Genomic DNA, 23,361 nt, shown 5'->3' with positions numbered 1-23,361 from the left:
CCACATACAACCAAAGAATATGATTTACCTCATGTATAAAAGAGGTGCATTCCCTTTTTTGTTGTTTTTTTTGGCAGGTTGTCACGCATTTGAACAATGATATCACTGAACTTTTAGGGAAATCCCAGGCACTCATTCTATCCACATGCAGTAATATGTTTTTAAAGGGATGGTATTAACAAGTTTAAAAACTGAAATAAACAAACAAATGGGGAAATAGACCTTTTTCACATGATGTGTGGTTTGACTCCAGACAGTGTGTCCTTACTTCTGCCTACACAATATTCCTCATAGAGAATGGGCTCTATGCACGGCGGCGCGTGACGCATTTCCGGTAAAATTTAAGACCCCGAGCCTACTTCCGCCGATCGTACAGTACAGTGCTACAACAGGAGCACTACTGATAAAAACGAGTAATGTTTTGGACAGTTGTCTTAATGTTTTATGCCATTATAGCCCACTTATATATGTTTATGTCAGCTACATAAATATGACATCTAAACGTTTAAAAGTGTCATTTCAAAGATGTGAGAACAGTACTTGTAGATACCACTGCTGTGTTCAGCAATGCACAGCGTCAAAAATTGAACTCTTACCTTAGTTTCCACACGTTTCCAAAAGACTTAGTCGTGCAGAAGAGGTGGGTTGTTGATATTAAACGTGAGAATTTTACAGAAACAGAAAAAAACAAGAGTGTAGCTGACAATTTCAGTCTAGAAAACTGATCGAGGCTCGAGTGCCAACCGGATGCAGACATTTAAAGAAAGGAGCTTTTATGGCAAATAATAGTTTATTTTCATTGCCTTTAAAGTAAAAAAAATGAACATTAATATACATAAACATTTCTTAAGCTACTTTCTAAGTGCAATTTTTTAATTCAGAATAAAGACCTTTATTTTATTCACTGTACATATAAAATATAATTCACTGTATGTAATTTGAAATAAAAATTGTCAAAAAAATGTAACATTTTGAAAAAAATATTTTATTCAGATGAACAGAAAAAATGACATTGAATCAGTTGTTTTCTTGAATCAGGTGCTTCTTCTGTAACTTGTGCATAGAGAGGTATTTGGGCTTATACGTATTAAATAAATAAATAAATAAATTACCCATCTGTTTCATGGAACTTAACACATAATTGATCCATTCCAAACAATTGTTCATGTGACAACACACATTACACATTTCAGAGTAATGGGCTGTCTGGAAAAGCAAAGCAACCAAATGTTTGCATATCCCACTCTCAGCCACACAAGAGCAGGAGCTATTAACTTGCAGACGATGGCATGGATCTTCTGACGGATGTCCGCTCCAGGATGAAGTAACACATAAAATTTTCTAGCTCTGAATCTCATAATGTTACCTAGAAAACAGAAACAAGAATATTAATAGGTTTTTAAAGAGAGTCATTAAAGGCAGTTCACTCAAAACTGAAAATTCTATTTCCTCATCCTTCACTTGTTCCAAACCTGTTTGAGTTTCTTTCTGATGTTTAACACAAACAAAAATACTTTGAAGAAAGCTGGAAACTTGCAACCACTGATATTCATAGTAGTTATTTTTCCTACTATGGTAGTCAATGGTTACAGGTTTTCAGCTTTCTTCAAAATATCTTCTTTTTAAAGGCATCTGCAGCAATATCATCAGATTAAACTACACAGTAAATAATTAATTTAAATGATTTAAAAGTAGCTCCCTTTAGTCACACTTTAAAATAAGGTTTCATTAATTAATGTATTTGCTCACTATTAAAATAACTATTTAATATTTAATAGTTAGCATTGTTAAACTAATTTACTAATGAATAAAAATCCAAAGTCATGCTTGTTAACATTAGCTATTACATTGTGAGTTAACAAGCACAATGAATAAGCATTTGTTCATTAATGTAAAAAACTAATAAATATTGAAATAGACAAATTGTTGATGTGAAATTAACTAATGACACCTTATTGTTTTGGGTCACCCTCCCATTTAATTACAATGTTATCGACTAAATAGAAAGCATGCTATCTCCACTGTTTCAGCAATAAATATCAGCATTGACAGTGCTATTTGTCTGTTGTGGATGGAACGGCATTGTATTATTTTATTCCTAATATATCTTGCTCAATAATCATGCTTACAAGCTAAGACAGCATCTGTGTTTCTGTAATTATCCGAACTGAACAGTGGTGGTCACTTTAGAACAGTAAAAGTATGAATGGGACAGAATTTCACATGTATGCTGTCCTACTCTCAGCTGGTGAGGAGACTCCGATTTCTTCATAGATCTATCGGTAGTAATGAGCTCTCACTGAGATCTTATTCCTGCCCTGTTTTTACCTGACACTTTGAGACAGAATTACATACACATATGATTATTTTTACTTACGTGATAAAGCTGCAGATGGACGGATCGTAAGAGTATTAACGCTAAAGTTAGCCTTCAGGCTAGCTGAACTTACCTTCATAATTGCACAGGTAGGAAGATGCATACAACTTGAAACCCTTCTCAAGCTTTGCTCTGCGGTGTTGTAGAGCACATCCGGACAATCATTTGCACATCGTTGACCATAATTTACTCGCAAACAGCGAGTAAATATTGACGACTCTGCCATAATACTGTTTACCTCCGCTTAAAATCACCCAGACCGGAAGCTGGACCGCGGCCTTAGACAAAACGCGGAAGTAATGCGTGCATATAGCCCATTCACCCAGTTAGCTGTATAGTTACTACAGATATGGTTAGATAATGACTATGGCTGTTTTCAGTTGTCTGCATTCAAGACAAGACATCTGACATCCTAAAAAAAAGTTACCAATCTATGGGATTTTCAATTGAACTAAGAAAATGGGATTTTAAATGGAGCGCTGAAATTGTATAAATGTGTGTTGTTGTCTTTACTGCAGATGAAGTAGGTATTGTAGGGAATTAACATACTTTAAAAGATAAATCAGGGCTTTTCTTATCTCTTTTCGAGCAATCAAATCAGAATATTCGAAACACCTGATTTGACTTACTTGAGTCAGACAGAATCAAATTAAAGTTTACACTTTGACCATTTGTCCAGAAAATAGTAGACATTGTATTTTTCCCAATCTCATTTATAATACTTTCGTGGTTAATGGTAATAACATAACAATAATTAATTACACTTGAGCTAGGTAACAAAATCTACAGCTTGAAACATTGACTTATAAATAGGGTTGGGTACCGAAACTCGGTGCCACTATGGCATCAGTACTTTTGGAACCTGTATGCACCGGATCAAATCAGCATATGAACTTCGGTGCATAATTTCGGTTCTGCAACAAGAACTTGACTTGAGCAAAGTCACGCAAAGTCACAAGCAAGTCACGCATCGGAAGCGCCGCTCGGGGACGCGCAGTGCCATGCATTTAGAATTCGCAAGTCAGCGGCTGTCTGCGGCGTCCAGCGGCCAGCCACGACTCATGACTGTTCATACTTCTGCCATGCCACAGAGCGCCATCTGAATACATATAATTAAATTATAATGATAGTGATATATATAAAATTATATATATATATATATATATTAGGGATGTAACGGTATCAGAATTTCACGGTTCGGTAATACCTCGGTATGAATGTCACGGTACGGTATTTATTGAATCATTTACAGGAAAAAAAAAAACTTTTGAAAATACTCCAAAAAAGTGCCAAAAGTGTCATTGACATACAAATTAGCCATCTATCTGTAAGCTTTGAAACACTAACTTCAATTTTAATAACAAAAAATTATTAAACCATGTAAAAAAATAAAGTTTCAATTTAGTATTGTTGAAAACTCATCACATTCAACATTTAATCACTCACTCACTTAGATAGAGATGGGTTTAAAGGAAAATTATCATATAATTATAATCTGGTAAAAGCTGGTATCTCTGGGTATTTACAATGTCCCCTGCAACAGAAAAAAAAACCCTCTCATTTGGGACTGAGGTTTCTGGGACAAGAGAGATATGACTTGGCCCATGTTGACAGCAGTGACGTTGTGCATTGTCTTTCCCCCACTTGAGAAGACAAACCATGAGTGAGATAGAGATCTCTTTGCGGTACAAGTCAATGTCTGCATCAATCTGAACAGTGTGCTGTGTTTCTGCAGTCCCCATGACTGTTATTAGTCGTATTCCCCAACTTGCAGGCACGTGCACACATAGGGCTCAACCTGTGCAGTGCACATGCCCTTTTTAGTCTTGGATAGAAAATGCCCTTCCAAAACGATCAAAAGTGCCCCCGCGACGCGACACAACCTCCGTCCAATCCAGCCCTTCAGTAGGCGCGCGACAACACCTCTCTTGAATATGCGCGCTCAACCCCCCCTCGGCGCTTTACAATACGCGCGCCACAACACAGCTGAACAGAACGCGCGCGACAGCACCGCTATTCAGCACGCGCGCGGCGACAACACCCGCTTTAGGTTCGATCATTTCCATCTTTTTTTCATCTCCGCTACTAGCAGCACACTCCATTTCCGCATTACTGGATCTGTAGCGACAACAGACCGCAAAGGATTATGGCCACGCCTGGGCTGATGGGAAATGTAGTTTTAGCTACGTCCCGTTCGCTTCATTCGCCTGAGCAAATTTTCTCAGAAGACCTATAGTTTTACCGAGTCATGCGACTTCGATAATATCGAAAAAAATTAATATTGCGGTATGACGGTATTTACAATATCGTTACATCCCTAATATATATATATATATATATATATATATATATATATATATATATATATATATATATATATATTAGGGCTGTAACGATACTCCAAACCCACGATTCGGTTCGTATCACGATTTTTGACCCACGATTCGGTTCGTATCACGATTTTTGACCCACGATTCGGTTCGTATCACGATTTTTTTTTTTCGTGTGGGGTGGGAAAAAAAATTTTTTAAAACAATTTTTTATTAAATAACATTTGAAAAATCTTTATAAACTAAACATCAAAGAACAATATTAACTATGCAAATTATTAACAATATAAATAGCCATATATAAAATAAAGTAATAGCCAAAGCTATATAACTTCTGTTTTCTTTTGTAACAAAATTCTGTTGAAAAACCAAACAGAACTAAACTCCATTGTGTAGATGGTTCAAGCATGTTGAAAATTATTTTTCAATCAAGTTCTCTTACATAGAAAAAGTTAATTAAATAGCTACTAGGGATGCTCATTTCGTTAATTTTGCTAACCGACAACCGCCGCTCGGTTATTAACGGTTAACTGGTCAGATTACTATTAATTTTATATTAAACAAATTGACGTGTCTATTTTGTGTCTGACACATTAAATATTGCATTTTAAAATACTGATTTATTTTTATATATTAATAGCGGAACAGAACAACAGAGCATCTTCACGCACCTGCAGTGTTTAGCACAGAAGAGCAGAATAATCTAAAAAAAATGAATAAAATAAATAGGACTGCCCTAAATTATTTTCACTTAAATAATTAATTTATATTACAAAAGGAAAATACTGACTGATTCTTTTAAATAACCGGCATGGGCTTTTTTTTTCCAATCATATGTTTTATCTTCCGTCAAATAAAAATAGCTAACTTCCTCAAATTGCCCGCTCCACAGAAAATATGCATTTATTTAATGCCCCGCTGTTATTATTATAATCACAAAACCTTTTACATTTTTAATAGAAATCATTATTTTAAAGAATATGTCCTGATATAGCCTATGGTTTCCTCTCTCTCCCTCGCGGTTCAAGTGCGTGCGCTGCGTGATGAAAAGACAACAACAACGGGTGCATATGTAGACTTTTTGTAAACAGTTTTGTTGTTTAAATATGATATTGCATTAATCTGCGTACATGCTTTAAGCTGTAAAATAAAAAGTAAAGCCTATTTGTTGCGTTTATTACGCAGATCCAGGTCAACATCAGCGCTGGTTTAGTATCAACAGGTCTGTATCAAACAGCAATATTCTTCTTCCATTTTGCTTCTTTGGCAAATGTGTCTGTAGGCACGGGTTATACGTTATCGTCCCGCAAATTAAGTATGCCTTGCAGTTAAACAAGTGGCCGAAAACGAGGCGCACCTCACTGCCTTTATGTTGACAAGAAAAAAAGAAGAGGCGCGGTCCTCTTATAAACGACTGAATCAGCTGGGTATCAATTGTGCAAAAGTGTTGCTGTCTGTAACAACAATTGTAATATTTAATACTATTGTGATATTCAAGATTTGTATATTCATACAGCTCTTGGTAACTTAAAACAACAATTAGACCATCAGAGCGGTGTTAATGCGTCCTGAAGTAAAGCGAAACGGCTATAAACTCCAGCAAGATAGAGTGATTGTATGCAGAGTCATATACCTTTATCTCTAAATAAAGTATAACTATAAAAACTGTGTTCATCTTAACTGAAAGCTTCGTCCTGTTTTCTGACCTCACGCACCTGTCAGTCAGCACTCTCAAAGGTTCAAACAGAAAGCGCACAGCACGGTTACAGAAAAGTTTGCTGTTAACTGAAATCTGGTGAACGCCCATCCCTCTCTGCGCAGCCACATTAACAGTGTGAGCAAATCATCGTATATGCGCTGAAAATCCGGCCGCTTTGACAGCATTGGCAATGTTTCTGGCGTTGTCGGTTGTCAAGCGGGGTTAAGTTGGTTTTGTTTTTGATATTCTTGACACATTCAGACGGTCCCCTACTAAGAGCTCCGTGCGAGCTCTCCCGGCTAAATATTGCGAGGGCTTAAACGGAGCAGTGCTTGTAATGTCGAACGAAAAAAAGTGTTAATTAGCTCAACTTTTGCAGGCACGCGTGGCGTTATTGGAAAGGTAGTCACGGGGTGTGTCGCGATTCTCCCTTATCACACCGCGAAACAGGATTGTAGATCTGAGTGTCGCAATTTCGATTTTATATCGTGTATTGTTACAGCCCTAATATATATATATATATATATATATATATATATATATATATATATATATATATATATATATATATATATATATTTATATATAAATATAAAAATATAAATATATATTTATATTTATATATATATATATATATATATATATATATATATTTTTTTTTTTTTTTAATGTTTTATGTAGCGGATGCCCTTCCAGCTGCAACCCATCACTTGGAAACATCCATACACACTCATTCACAAACATACAATGCTTAGCTTAAGCTTTTGCTGGAAGACTTAAATTTCTTTTGCTAGCTGGACTCAGGGAAACATGGTGCTCCTGTATGGTTGTGACTCAGTTTCAATGACATCCTTGGGATTCACTTACTCGTGAGTGGAGGTAGTCCTGGATTACCGGGGTGACTGAGGGTGCACTCATATTAGGTGCATTTGCCTTGAACCATGCCAAAGCTCGATTGTCCCCCATCCCCTCTCCCCCTCGGCCTGCACTCACATTGCATTTTTTTACCTACCAGACCTGAGCACGCTTTCATCATCAATGATGTAACTGTTCAGTTTAACAATAAGAGAAGTGCTCTCGCTCAGCACAGTGAACATTGCTTTAGTTATATCGTTTTGTATTATTTTTAGTCGTTTGAGATGTAGTGACACACAGTCAAACATTTTGCTAAACAGATTCACCACTTTCGACTTTTTTTATAAATTATTATAAAAGTCCTCGTGCTGCAGGTAATAGGAGATTTCTTTAAGGGGCAGCTGATGTGCAGTGAGGGGTCTGTGTCTTTAATAAACTACGACAGTTTGTGTTTATTGAAAATTAAGAATGATTAACAAATCCTTATGAAACAGTCCATTAAAAGTCACGTCGCGTCTTAAGTTTTGGGCTCAGGTGCGCTTTGCACTCGCACTACAAGCCTACTATGCGAAAGCTCAAGTGAACCGCACTCTGGCCAACTCAACCATGCCCAAGCTTGATTCAGAGCACTCACACTTCTCAAACGAGTTGGGAAACGCACCTGGGCAGGATTTGGACAGCATAGTGTGAGTGCGCCAAGAGTCTGCTGAGAATCTGTTTGCAGAAGTTTTTCTTGTGGTTTGGAAGGTGGCAAAACTTTAAGAGGTGTTGGTGACCCAGTCGCATAGCGGTGCAGAGTCTGTGAGCAAGGCCTAAGGGGGCAGAAAGCAGCAGCAAGCACGAGCGCGCTAATGCAAAAAAGCAAAGATTTACCATTGCAGTAAGTTTTTAAGTGATGTGGTTTGATCCACCCCATGGCACTGTCTTCCAATGAGCTGTTGCCATGGAGGGCAGGCCATGCCCCATACCATTATACTCAGGGCAGTTTTGGGCAAGCTACTTTGAAAATGTAGTGGGCTAAGCTATTAGTTACTATACCTAAAACGTAGCTTAACTACACCAAAATCTACCCCCTGGGAAGTGTAGAAATCTAAGCTAAAAGCTTCATGGCAAAAGAAGCTTTGCTACATTAAGGCTTTTTTTTTTTCATTTTTAAATCGAAGCAACTTTAATTCAAGTCAATCATATCTTAGTGATCAATAAAACTGAATTAATTAAACATTTGAGGCATAATTATTAAGTTAAGTTATTTACTGCACTTAATATGCTGTTCCAAACAAAGCTAATTTTACAATCATATGCATTTACTTTCACCGGCTAGACAGCGGCCTGACAGCTCCATGAATGACCGTGGCATCACTTAATGATCCACAATTAGTAAATGCCATTTGTGTGGACGCTACTTTGCTACTTGATTAAAACAATAGCATGACTACTGAAAAGCTATTTGATTTAGAAAGTAGCTACGCTACCTCTTTGCTGCTAAGAGATCTAGTTAATCTAGTAGCCTCACTACTTATAATGAAACTCCTGCCCAACACTGACTCAGGGTAAATCATTAACAGACTGCTTGTATTATTTTACGTGGAGAATATCTTTATGAGTTTGTAACTATCTTTCACCAAATGTTGCATGATGAATACTCTGTGATACTAGTTTTTCATTTCCACAAATGTATTGAAAATATCACTAATATTTTTGTTTACACTAATACAGTTCAGTTTTAAAACTGATTGAATGAAAATAATCCATGTCCACACTAGCGTTTCACCCAGTGCTCTTTGGACTGCTCATCAAGGATCTACCGCTGGATCTAATCTCACTATATTTTCTAAACGTGATATTTAATTCATCTTGTTGTCTCTATCTTAATGACATATTCTCTGACTTTGGTCTTTTGAACCGATTACTTGTTGTCAGGTTACGTGTTTTGGCTGAGCGCAAAGATAAGTAAATAATTGTTCTAACCACGTACATTCTGTATATTGACTGACTGCTTGCCTTTATTTCCTATAAGGTAAAAACTTATTGTGCGTTTTACTTTTGTAATTGCAATTATTGATTATTAAACTGATATTCAGCAAAAGAAAGGGGAGGTCTCGTATTTTCAATGAAAATAAAAGGAGGCAGTGATGTTATAGGCTCCGTTTTGTTATAAATATGAATACAGTGAGGATAACGCTCATATAAATATGCAGCTACACGATGCCTCAACATTTTGTGTCTGTTAAGTTAATATCAAAATCAAAATAGGCAGTTCCTCATATCATGTTTTCATTTTATTGTTAAAAATGTGAAACAACATAGCCAGGGTGCTGTGAATAAGGTTACAAAGTACACTCTTTCCTTTGAAGAATTACTCGACGTGTCCTTGGGAGTTTGTTTTCCATATCAAACTTGCAAAGTCTGAACTTACAAGGAGAAGATGCAGGACTGAACTGTGTCTAGGCTACTTAATATTGAGGGAAAAGCCCCTATCAGAGAGGCGAATGTCTGCTGCCCCGCCTCCGTTTTCAGATGTCTCCGTTTTTTCCCATCCACACTGAGACGGAGCACCAGCGTTTTAGAATGAAAATGGCCTCTCCAGCGTTTTCAAAACGATCCGTTTTCGGCGCTCGAGAACTCCAGCGTAGTGTGGATGGATGGCGTAACCGTAGCAAAACAATTGCATTTTAAAACGAAAGTGTATTAGTGTAAACAAGGCCTTAGGGGGCTGCTCTGGCCATTCGTGGGATCCAGGTGGCAGCTCTGGTTATTCGTGGGATTTGGGAGGATCTGGTGGGGGAAGCAACACATTGGACTTTGTTTACCCACAAAAAACAAGAATGCGAATAAAGGAGAGCCCACCTCGGATACTCGGACCACATCTCTGCTAAGCTAATCCCAGCACACCAGCCACTTCTAAAACTCACCAAACCAGTTCAAAAACTTATCACAATCTGGTCGGAAAAAGCCACCTAAAACAATTACACAAACATAAATGAATATACTGAAAACGTCAAAGTCTATATCAAAAAGTGCATTGATGATGTTACAGAAACCAAAACCATCACCGCACGTGCAAACCAGAAGCCGTGGATGACAGCAGAGCCTCGTGGGCTGTTTTAGACCAGAGATTAAGCCTCCAGATCAGGAGACAAAGCAGCCCTCAAAACAGCCAAAGCTGACCTATCCCATGGCATCAGGAATGCAAAAAACGGTCATATGCCCCGAAAAAATCAATAATCACTTCACAGACGACCAAGACACGTGGAGCCTGCGGCAAGCCATTTAGTCCATCACAGAATGCAAGACCTTACCACAGACCAGTAATAATGATGCAGCCCTCTCAGATGCACTCAACCACTTTTATTCATGATTAGAAATGCAGAATGACACCTGCAAAAAAACTACCCTTAAGTCCCAATGACCAGGTGCTCTGTCTGTGTCCAGCTGATGTGAGGAAGAGCTTATCTAGGATCAACCCATGCAAGGCTGCCAGTCTTGACAACATAACTGGTCGTATTCTGAAGGACTGTGCTGCAAAGCTCACAGATGTCTGAACAGATATTTTTAACACCTCATTGAGTCAGGTTGTCCCCACATGTCTAAAGTCAACTACAAACATACAACAACAATCATAAAAACTCTTATGTTAGAATTCTGTTCATCAACTTCAGCTCAGCATTCAACATGATAATCCCACAACAGCTCATTAATAAACTCAATGTGCTAGGTCTTAACACCTCCCTCTGCAGTTGGATCCTAGACTTTTGAACTGGAAGATCTCAGTCAGTCTGTGTCGGCTACAACAACTCGAGCACTACCGCATTGAGCACAGGTGCACCACAAGGCAGTGTGCTCAGCCCACTGCTCTGCATTCTGCTGACCCATGACTGCACTGCAAAGTTCAGCTCCAACCACATCATCAAAATCGCCGATGACACAATAGTGGTAGGTCTCATCAGCAACAATTATGAAATGTACTACAGAGGGGAAGTGGCACAGTTGGCTGAATGGTGTGCCACTAACAACCTTTCCCTTTATGTAGAGAAGACAAAGGAGGTTGTGATAGACTTCAGGGGAAACTCCTTTGACCACCCCACTGACCATCAACAGTTCGACTGTTGAGAGAGTCAGCAGCACTAAATTCCTGAGGGTTTATCACGGGGTCTCTCCTGGACTACCAAAACCATGTCACTCTCCAAGAAGGCAAACAATGCCTACATTTTCTTGGACGGCTGAAAAGGGCAAATCTACCTCCCCCCCCCCTCTCCATACCACATTCTACAGAGGAACCATTGAGTGTGCTGACCATCTGCATCACTGTCTGGTATGGGAGCTGCAGTGCTGCTGACCGCAAGACCCTGCAGCGCACAGTGAACACAGCTGAAAAGATCATCGGTGCCCATCTACCCTCCATTCAGGACATTTTCCTCTCATGGTGTTCCAGCAAAGCTAGCAGTATGTAAAAGACTCTACTCATCCCTTCCACAGTCTCTTTCAGCTACTGCCATCAGGGCGAAATTAGAAGTATTAGAGCCTGCTTGGCTAGACTTCTCAGCAGTTTCTTCCCACAGGCTGTTAGAGCCCTCAACTCCAGTCAATTTACCCCCCTCTGAAATCTCCCAATGAATTCCTGAGTATGTGCTATACAGGTGAGTGGGCTTAACAAACCAACTGTAGAAAAGACACCCTCTCGTCTCTCTGACTCTTGCACCAGATGAACAATGCAATAGCATTCGTTATTGCCGTAGAGCGCACAAAACTGTTGCGCATGGAAACAACTTTCAATGCTTTTCTCACCACTTTTGGAGCTGGTAGCTACAGTTGAAGCAGTGCGAAAGCCGGGGATGCAGGAACACTGGAAGATGCTTCCACAACAACACCGAGGCGCCGCTTCAAGTGAGATATCAGGTTAGTCGTACTGCCCGTGTATTTTACAGATGCGCGGCACATTTTGCAAATTCCATCTGTCCTGTCAAGTCGTCCATCCTTAAATCCATGATGTTGCCATACTTTAGATTTAAAACTCAGTGAGGAATAAAATGTTTGTTTTGCTTCTCGCGCTTTCTGAGGGCGCACCACTAGCTTCATCCGCACACCTGATACACTGAGTTGTAGTGTAAGTGTACACATCCGCAAGTCCGTTGCTAATGCATACTTTATGTAGGTCAATTAAATTATGCGCCAAAAACAGGTTGACAACACTTGTTAATAAATAAAAAAAATACATTCTATATTAAAAATATAATATAATAATATATAAGTATCTTGGAAAAACCGATGCATCTCGATTTGCTTCCAAAATTTCATTCATCCTCTGCTGCTCTACCGATGCACTCGCATCGTGCACGCGCATGACCGCGTATCGATACATATCGGTTAATCTTCCCATCCCTACTGTCTACACATTAAGTTTGCAATAAATTCTTTCTCGTTTATCTTTTTAGACTGGCAAAATGTAACCTCACTGATCAGTGCTGCGAAACTATATCTTCATTTCTACAATCATCAAACTCTGTCTTGAGAGAGCTGGACATAAGCAACAATCGTCTGCAGGATTCAGGAGTGAAGCTGATTTTTACTGCAATAAAGAGTGAGAACTGTCAACTCAACATCCTGAGGTTTGACATGTTTCTTCTACCTTAAATTGGTTACTCTGGTACATGAAAGTTTTTTTTTTTACTAAATAATGTAATATGGAAAATAGGATGATAATGTGACTATTAACCCTCTGTGGTCTAAGGGGGTTTTGTGGCCCTGGACATGCTTTTACATACCCTTACATTTGTGCTTTTTTTTATTGTGTATTTACAACATCCTGTTCTCTCAAATATTGTCTAAATAGTTCATATTTAATTATTTTTTCAATTTTCGGTTTAGATTGTCAAGTTGTAACCTCACTGATCAGTGCTGTGAAACTTTGGCTTCATCTCTACAATCATCAAACTGTGTCCTGAGAGAGCTGGACCTGAGTAACAATGAGCTGCAGGATTCAGGAGTGAAGCTGATCTGTGCTGGATTGAAGAGCCCAAACTGTCAACTCAACACACTGAGGTATTTCATGTGCCTTATTAATGGCTACTTTATTGTTTATATCTGTTTTTTTCACAGGGTTTTGTTGCCCTGGATAATTTTTGATATGCTCTGAAATTTGTGATTTTTATATTTTTATATTAACAGCTTTTGATTTTATTACATTGTATTCAGTTTTTGCCACTATACTATGTGAGCAACATGCTATCGTTACATAAATGTTTGTATTTTTTTAGAAATCATGTTCTCTTTAAGCATTGGTTACTGTTTTTAAGTCCTTTATGAAAGGCATTGTATCCCCATCATACATGTTACAATGCGTAATGGAAATAATGGAAATCCTTTTGAACAAAATGTGTTCTGATTTGCTTGTCTCTTAATGTAATTTTTTTAAATGTTTTAAAGAAATTTTATTATTTCACATGAAGGTTTGCTTTGCACTGACACCATTGATTCTGATTTCATTACAATATAGCATAGGGGAAAAAATTTAACTGAAAACAAAGTATACTATATACAAGGTATGTCAGGATTCCGTTTGTTCAAGGTTTTGTGACCTGACACTCATGTATCATCTTGTTCAGTGTTGTAGGGCTGCTTGTTAAAAATGCAAAAAATTCCACCAGTAAGAGCAGAGTGTGAAGTTAGTAATAGCACTGTTTTACTTAAAATATCACAATGTACACAACATTATGGGTGACATCAGAGTTCAAAAGAGGGCAAATTTTTTGTGTGTGTGTCTCGCTGGCACATCTGTGACTAAGGCCACATTTACACTAGTGACTCAATTCCGATTTCTTTCTCTCATGTGGCACAGATCGGATAAAACCCATGTATGTGTAAGCAGGAACAAATCACATGGATTCCGATTTACTTGAATCAGATTCAGGCCTTGTTCATATGTGGAAATTTATCCGCTATCAGTCGGATCTGTCCCCTTATGTCTGCAATGTGGGCAGGTGTATCAGATTTTCACCTCTCAATGCAAGTCGCGCGTCATTAAAAACCATAACGAATGACGTTGAGTTAGACGCTTTTATTTCAGAACAGACTTCAGAGTCCCAAACTTTAAATCTTATACACGAGGACTTAAACAGCTTTTATATTGTCATATAGCACATGTATTTATGCATGTTAGAGAGAGAGAGCACGAGTGCGTAACATTCGCCATGTGACCAATATAAACCAAAACTGTTACTGCATACATCACATGTATAAATCCCGCCATGGACATTACATTAACATTCCTAAGGGTTTAAAAAGTCCTAGATTAAAAGAAGATGGACAAATTACAACATTTCTGTCATACACTATAGTAAAACAACAACTTGTCAAAAAATTAAACCCCATGAACAGATTAAATACAGGAATGGAGAAAAGAACACTTTTTTATTATTAGCTGTCCGTCAGCGCCCACTCATTTTTTCCTGGTCATTTTGCCTTTGCCGTGTGCTGTGTAAATGCAGACAATCGGACAAGAGTCACTTTTAAAAGATAATGTAAGCAGGTCATCAAAAAAAAATCTGATACCGTCAGAAAATCTGAATTGACCATCAAGATCTGCAGTGTAAATGCAGCCTAAGACAGCAAGTATTCGCAATGCATCAGAAGCCCCAGTATCCAGGGTATTTTCAGCAAACAACCAAGAAGGACAATGCACAACCAACAGTAGTAACTGTGGACGCAAAAGGAAGCTGTCTGAAAGGGATGTCTTGATGCCAATCCAAATTATAGGCTTTGAAGCTTTGGAGCTCCACAGGGTCAATATACATAACCTGGCTGCTGTCACTCATGCCAATGCCAAATGTGGGTTTCAATGGTGCCAGCTGTAAAAATTTTTGGCTGTGGACAATGTGAAACATCTCTGATGAGTTCACCTTCTCTGCCTTTCCAACTTACGGGAGAGTTGTGGTTTGAGGAGCTCAGACCCCAAACTGATCAGTAATGGTTTGGGCTGCAATATCATGGCATTTCTAGACCCAATACTGGTTCTAGATGCGTGCTGGGTCACTGGCAAGGACTACCAAACATGAAAGGGAAGTCTCCCATGGCCTGCACAGTCACCAGAACCAAATACTATTGAGCCACTTTGGGGTGTTTTGGAGGAGCAAGTCAGGAAATGTTTACTTCCACCAGCATCACAAAGTGACCTGGCCACTATTGTCCAAGAATAATGACTCAAAATGCCTCTGGCCACTGTGCAGGACTTGTTTGTCTGTCCCAAGATGGATTGCTGCTGTTTTTGCTATCAAAGCTTATATATGAAGTTGGAGCGAAGTGACTGGCTGAGACCGGAGCCAATTTGTAGCATAGGAACCAGGATGAGCCAGAAACTCAGAGCTGTGAGAGAGGAGCAAGCCCATTGGAGCGAATGTTTAACAAGTGATAAATCTCTTGGATGCTTTAAATGTAAGGCAAACCTGCCTTTGAGCAAGTTTGATCCACTTGTACAGTAAGGCAGCTGTAAAAACCAGTGCGAAGAAACTCGATAAAGAGGAACATAAAAACCCACTGCCAGCTGTCGTTTTGGAAGAATTATTGCAGAGCAACAGAATGCAGAAGTATAAATGCACGACTATGTGCAAAGCATGTGTCGTGGTTTACAATGATCAGTTGATGCAGAAGTGTAATTCAGCCATAAGACAGAACATAGAAATCTTAATAACCAATATTAGACACTTATGACTGATTTTGTGATCCAAGCAGGGTCACATGATTAAATAAAGCACACTAACATGAACTAACACTAACGTCTTGCTGTTGTTGTAGACTGTCTTACTGTATGGTGACAGAGGAAGGTTGTGCGGCTCTGGCTTCAGCTCTGAGCTCAACCTCGTCACACCTGAGAGAGCTGGATCTGAGCTACAATCACCCAGGAGAAGCAGGACTCAAACTGCTCTCTGACAAACTCAAACACCTCCACAAACTCAAGTAAGTTATGGAGATATGTTCACTCTGTGGTTTTCAGTGCACAATATTGGCTAACACTTTTGAAAAAGGGGGTGATCATAAAGCTGTCATTAAAACTTTATAATCATGACATGACACATCAATATCAATGAGGTTTTATGCATTCTTATGACTGTCAGTAAGTGCCATTTGCTCAGTTATAGTTGTTAGAGATGTCTTGACATTATCAAATGCATCATAACCTGTCAATGTCTTTGTATCATATGTTACGCTATACTTTAGTATTTCCTAATTTATTGCCATATTTATGTGCTCTGTCTTATTCTACATGAATATGCGTGGTGTCCACCACTACAGTTTTTCTGTTAATTGCAGTGAGTCTGTGGCAGATTTTATTTCCCCCTTGTAATAAATGTCTTCATTTTAGCTTGATTAGAGCTGTGTTTCAGTTCACGTTTAAACATGCACTCACGAACTTGTCTTCCCTTGGTCCCTTGGGGGAATCCCCAATGCCATTTTGAAGTGCGGTCCAATTCGTCAAGGGAACAAGGGAAGTTAACATGGACAAAACCTTGACCCATCGATTTTGACAGTGAACGAGTCAGCTTCATATGTCTACTTAAGCACCTATACAGTATGTCAAAGAATGCAATGTGATAGTGATGTCACAACAGTGTTGAAGTGCTCAAGGATTTAGGGCATTTTTTTGCCTGCATTAATGCTGCATTTAGTGTATAGCTAATTTTGATTTTGTTATGATCTAATTTTGCTAAATTTCTATATGTTTATTAATCCATAAATGATCTAAACATTAAGTTCAGAGCAGTAACCCCTGAGAGCTTCATCCTTTAGCCTCTTCAACCAGTATTATAATTTCTGAATTACAAATTGTCACAGAAGTACTGGAATAACAGTTTGGTTCAGATATTAAAAATTATGGTAAAGATTAAAGTCACAGTTTAAAAGCGATTTTACACTGTTAAAGAAGGTTGTAGCAATTACAATGTTAGCCTAATAGGTGGTGGCAAGCAATAATTATTATTAATTATATAATAATTTTTGCGTAAAGTTGAGTTATTGATCATAATTATGGTTGAAAGTGAGATTTAAAAATAAATAAAATGATTTTATTGTTGTTATTGTTTAGCGTTACTGTTCTGTTAAATTCTGTTAAATTTATACATGTAGCATTATCAACAACGACAAAATGTTGAGTTCACTGAGGATGAAATCCTAGAACCGCACTTGGACAGATTATTAATTTATGTAGGTTGTTTCCCCTCATATTTGTTGTTGTGATGCATTCGTAATAAATTAATGTTACTGCTTATGTTTTCATTTGTTGCTTGCTCATCTGAGTTTAGTTATTATACAGTTGAAACCAGGTTTACATACACTGTATAAAAAGGCACATAACCATTTAAAAAAAAGATGTTGATGTGACTAAACTTTTTCTCTTTTAGGTACGTTAGGATTATTACATGTGTTTCTGTTCTGCTTAATAGCAGAATAACAAGAGAGAGATTTTTGAGAAATTGTTATAAGTTTTCTTGAAAGTCAAGTTTACATACAATAAGATTATTCTGCCTCTGAAAAAGCTCAGATGATGATGTCAAGGTTTCTAAAGTTTCTGATTGGCTAACTGACAACATTTGAGTTAAATGAAGGCACAACTGTAGAATAGTATTGAAGGAAAAGCTCAAACACACTGCTTCCTTGTGTGACAACATGGGAAAATCAACAAGCCAGAATTAACACAAAGCCAGATTACAATTTGCTAAATTACACGGGGAAATAGACAAATATTGGAGACATGTCCTGTGGTCTGATGGAGCTAAGATTGAACTGTTTGGCCATAATGACCAGTGTTACATTTGGAGGACAAAGGGGAAAGCCTACAAGCCAAGGAACACCATCCCAACTGTGAAGTATGGGGGCGGCAGCATCATGTTGTGGGGCTGTTTTGCTGCAGGAGGGACTGGTCCACTTCACAGCATAGATGGCATCATGAAGAAAGAACAGTATGGAGAAATACTGAAGCAACATCTCAAGACATCAGCCAGGAAATTAAAACTTGATCACAAATGGGTCTTCCAAACAGACCATGACCTTAAGCATACTGCCAAATTAGTTCAAATGTGCTTTAAAAACAACAGAGTGAATGTTTTGGAGTGGCCATCACAAAGCCCTGAAGTCAATCCTATAGAAAACTTGTGGGCAGAGATGAAAAAGCTTGTGTGAGCAAGACAGCCAACACATCTGTCTCAGCTACACCAGTTCTGTCAGGAGGAATGGGCCAAAACTCCTTCAGACTATTGTAAGAAGCTTGTAGAAGGATATAAAAACATTTGACCAAAGTTATACAGTTTAAAAGCAAAGCTAAGTAATACCAAGGAAATGTGTGTAAACTTTTGACTGTCTAGAAATTATTTTAAAATTCTCAAAAAAAATGATCTTATTGTTCTGGCATTTAGCAAAATCATTTACCTAATCATTTAGGTAATCCTAACAGACCTAAAATAGTAAATGTTTAGTATGATTTACCATCAGACATTTAAAAAAAATGGTTATGTTCCCTTTTAGAGTGTATATAAACTTCTGGTTTCTACTGTACATGTAAGCTTCTACATTTATTTGGGTTGGGATGCCATGGGAAAGCCATAAATAAATGGCTGGATTAAAGTGATGTGGCCTGGAAAAAAAAATATTTTTCTTTCACAGGAATTTTTTTTTCACTTTAATCCATAAATGACAAATCCATGAGTGTCATGACATTTACAGTGACATATTACAGTGTGTATTTTAGAGTGACAATCTTAAAGAAAATCTCAAACTGGACAGGAAAAAAATCTAAGCTTTTGAATTATAAAACTCGCCATCTCTGTTATAGTCAGTTTCAAATAATACAATGAAGGAAAAATTCTTGTGTGTGTGTGTGTGTGTGTGTGTGTGTGTGTGTGTGTGTGTGTGTGTGTGTGTGTGTGTGTGTGTGTTTGTGCATGCGTTGTCTGTTTTTTAGTCTGGGTCATGGAGGGGAATTCAGGACTATATCAACACTACACAAATGTAAGTCACAAACACACACAGAGTTGTAGAGTTTGTAGTTTAGTTCTTGTAAATCTTGTAAATGTTGTAATGTGTGTGTTCTTGTGTTCAGACGCCTGTAAACTCACACTGGATCCAAACACAGCACACAAACACCTCGTTCTATCGGAGGAGAACAGAAAGGCGACGCGTGCGTTTAAGGATCAGTCTTTTCCTAGTCATCCAGAAAGATTTGATAAATTGAATCTTCAGGTTGTGAGTAAAGAGAGTCTGACTGGACGCTGTTACTGGGAGACTCAATGGAGCGGATATGCTGAAATATCAGTGTGTTATAAAGGAATCAAGAGGAAAGGATGGAGTGATGACTGTGAGTTTGGGCGTAATGATCAGTCCTGGAGTCTTCATTGCTCTGATCACTCATTCTCTGTCTGTCACAATGATGAACGCACACACATCTCAGTTCCTCCAACCTTTAGTGGGACAGTAGGAGTGTTTGTGGACGAGTCGAGCGGCTCTCTGTCCTTCTACAGCGTCTCTGATAAACTCACACACTTACACACATTCAACACCACATTCACCGACACACTCCACGCTGGATTTAGACTTTTTTCAAACTCTTCCGTGTCTCTGTGTCACATTTAATAACACACACACACACACACGCACGCACGCACGCACGCACGCACGCACGCACAAACACACACACACGCACACACATATGGCGTGTGGAATGGGTCAATAACTTGACGCTGCAACGTGCACTCGTCTCACTGAACGTGACGTCTGCGTCTGCCGAACGTGACGTCTTCGTCTGCCGAACGTGACGTCTGCGTGTGCCGAACGTGTCGTCGGCGTCTGCCACATTACTGTTCCGCTGCTTTAACGTGACGTCTGCGTCACGTCTGCGTCTGCTTCAAGGGTTTGCAGCACAGTGCTCTCATTTCTGCTTTATCATACCTATTCATTCTCTATCAGTGTTTTCACTTATCCACAGTTATGTTTCATTTGCAATTAAGTGCTTTTTACCTTTCTTATTTATAGTTTTTTATTTCAAATGGTAAATAATTATACAAATGATTTAAACATTTTGGTATGCCATATATGGTTATTCCTATATTGCTTCTTTTATTGTGGTTACAGCTGATTGGTGTGTGTACAGTTTGCAGCAGTGTGTGTGCACACCTGATGGCTGTGTTTGACCTATAGTTCATGTGTGTGCTCATATGAAAGCCTTTGCTTTGAAATTGCAAGGAAATTCCATTATGAAAAATGTCTGTGTCAAAAGCATCCAAGTGTGTTTAGTGATTTGCAAATGACTGTGTGTAATGTTTTGCTAACAGTATGAAGCTATGTGCCTACAGTTGTGCAGATCTAGCCTTGTGTTTTGCTCCATGATTGTACGGTTTTGCTAATTGTAGGAAAAGTTTAATTTTAGTGTGTTAGCAATCATGAAAAACTGTAACTGGGTATTAGGTATAAACTAGGCTATTATATTTATCTACAATACATATGTTAACAGTAGTATAGATGTAAATATTAGTCTTCAATAAATATGTTTAACAGGAGTTATAAATAAATAATCTTCAATAAATATGGACGGCAATGTTGCAGTATGGAAGAGGAAGTACGGAAGGGAGGAAGATTGGTAAACAGGAGACAGGGGATGGGATTTTTTATATATTGAAATGTACACATCACCAGAAAGCTGAATAAAACACTTTACAATTTTTGTATGGTTTTTATTAGGATAGGGCAATATTTAGCTTTCAGTCTATCACTGTTTGGTGAATACAGTATGTTCATGTACTTTATAGCAATATCTCTGAAACAAATCAAACCCAGATTATATCAGTATTAGTCAGTTAGAAATTATACGAGTGTTTAAGATTGAGATCAGCAGTGTGTAAATGAAGCAAATAGATTTATCTTGAATGAGGCGTGTGTGTTCTGTACGGTGTTAAAATTGTGTTTTGTTATAGTGTTGTAAAGTTTTGGATGAAGTTTCATTTTGCAAAAGTTCTGATGTGTTCTGCTGTTTGTGTGTGTGGATGTGGAAATTGTGTGTAGTGTTTTGACAAAATGAGCCTTCATTTCAAAATTGTGCTTGAGCAATCAAAAAAAAAAAAACTGTAAATGAACATTGACTCACTTACAGTTTTTTTTACACACAATTACTTGTACTTCAGACACAATGACTACAACATGTGACTGATGCAACAACCCCCTGAACCAATTCTGCTAAACTACAAGCACAATTCCTGCTTTACACTCAAACTGCAGGTTTAAAACACTTTTTTTCAAAACACAACACACAATTCTCTGCATTTGGCACAAATTTCATGCAGAAAATCTCTTGTTTTTACAAGGAACACACTGTCATTCACAATTATAAAGTCAGTTGTCCTACTTTGTATACTAACTCATCACATGAGTAAACACCTGTCACACAGAATTGCAATCTAGAAATCAGAGCTCATCTGGTTCATAACTGGTTCACTGCCCACCCATGTTTTTAGTTGTTTATCTCCTTCCATATTCTCCTTTCCTTAATCCTATTAAAGATTTTTTTTCTGCTTGGGGATGGAAAGTGTGTATGACTGAAATCCACACAATTTACAGTTTTCCCAAATGTTTACACACATTTTCTGAAAGTATGCCACTATGCCTCATATTGTCAGAACTCTAGGGGCGAAACCCTTCAATTCTCCTGCAAAATGAAACACTATCAACACAATGTAATTTCTTCTCAACATGGTATTTTGTTTTCAAATGACGCACACAAACCATCACATCAATAGACATTTATAAGATCAGTTGAACACTGATGTGCTGAATGTAAAACACTATGACCACTTCTTCTCCATTCATCATAATGACTTACTGTCAGCCTTTTTCGTTTACAGTTACTAAAGACAGTATAGGCCTACAGAAGTGCATTGTAAAATACTTCAGAATATTGTTTTTATACAAAACACACAAATACCAAATATATTTTACTGTATTTTCAGTTTACAGAGTGTTCATCCCAACCATCACAAAGGTGCACATAATGTGGTCTTCATTTGCCATTAACAGAAGGATTTACAGAATACTGTTAGTAAAAAACGAAAAATAAAGTGTGGATTTCGGCATACACTTTCCATCCCTAAGCAGGAAAAAAATATTCAATATAATTAAGGAATGGAGAATATGGAAGGAGATAAACAACTAAAAAACATGGGTGGACAGTGTACCAGTTATAAACCACTCTGAGCTCTGATTCCTAAATTGCAATTCTGTGTGACAGGTGTTTACTCATGTGATGAGTTAGTATGCAAATAAGGACAACTGACTTTACAATTGTGAATGACAGTGTGTTCCTTGTGAAAACAAGAGATTTTCTGCATGCAAAATGCAGAGAATTGTGTGTAGTGTTTTAAAAAAGTGTGTTTTAAACCTGCAATTTGGGTGTAAAGCAGGAATTGTGCTTGTAGTTTAGCTGCATTGGTTCAGGGGGTTGGTGCATCAGTTACATGTTGTAGTCATTGTGTCTGAAGTACAAGTATTTAATTATTTAATTATTGTGTGTAAACAATTGGGAAAAACTGTAATAGTGACATTCTGCCACCTACTGGCGATTTTAGTTTTTAGTTTAGATGTAACATTTAAAGCCAATTTTAATTATTTTTAATTATTTCAAATAACATTAGGCTATTCAACGTTTTAGGATTAAAAATCACTGTTTTTGTTATTATTATGAATGGTTCAGGGTTTGGGTAATATTAGGAAATAATATTACAATTTAAAATAACGCTTTTCTATTTTAATATACTTATTTATTTATATGATGCAAAGTTAAATTTTTTGACACTATTATGTCGCATGATCCTTCAGTGTATTGTCAAAGTTGTGCTGTTGAATGTTTTTCTATGATATTTTACAGGATTGATTGATTGAATCCTGGCAAATTATTATTCAAAATATAAATACTATCAATGTAACAATATTGCTGAACAAAAATATACATTTTCTTTCAAAAAAGCAAATGAAAAATAAATGAAAAATAAAATATGTTATGTTTTTTTATTTGTTAAAGAATCCTAATATTATGTTTTAAACGTAAAATAAAGAAGAAAGGTGCTTTAAAA

The 23,361-nt window shown here is 37.7% G+C and overlaps 1 protein-coding gene and 1 long non-coding RNA gene across 29 annotated transcripts in view; one reads left to right on the top strand and one right to left on the bottom strand.

Moving 5' to 3' along the window:
- si:ch211-214b16.3 overlaps window positions 1-20,963 on the top strand; it is a 68,218-nt gene extending 47,255 nt beyond the window's left edge. For 21 of the 28 annotated variants that reach the window (XM_073945109.1, XM_073945103.1, XM_073945107.1 and 18 more), the window contains 5 exons: window positions 12,694-12,867; window positions 13,127-13,300; window positions 16,049-16,210; window positions 19,209-19,255; window positions 19,347-20,963. In XM_073945109.1, coding sequence (XP_073801210.1) covers window positions 12,694-12,867; window positions 13,127-13,300; window positions 16,049-16,210; window positions 19,209-19,255; window positions 19,347-19,876 — 1,087 coding nt within the window. In that variant the 3' untranslated portion in view covers window positions 19,877-20,963. Of the gene's footprint in view, window positions 1-77; window positions 1,430-12,693; window positions 12,868-13,126; window positions 13,301-16,048; window positions 16,211-19,208; window positions 19,256-19,346 lie in introns of those variants that run through there. The other 7 variants (XM_073945126.1, XM_073945118.1, XM_073945122.1 and 4 more) reach the window with 2 other exon arrangements.
- LOC103910353 (uncharacterized) lies at window positions 965-2,635 on the bottom strand. The gene is made up of 2 exons (XR_660528.4): window positions 2,451-2,635; window positions 965-1,366 (listed from the first exon to the last, which is right to left on the bottom strand). It is a non-coding gene; the product is annotated as an uncharacterized lncRNA (long non-coding RNA).
- Window positions 20,964-23,361: the final 2,398 nt, after the last annotated feature.

The sequence above is a fragment of the Danio rerio genome, chromosome 3 (assembly GCF_049306965.1).
Source record: "Danio rerio strain Tuebingen ecotype United States chromosome 3, GRCz12tu, whole genome shotgun sequence".
Taxonomy (NCBI): Eukaryota; Metazoa; Chordata; class Actinopteri; order Cypriniformes; family Danionidae; genus Danio; species Danio rerio.
This window is presented reverse-complemented; position numbering and strand designations above follow the sequence as displayed.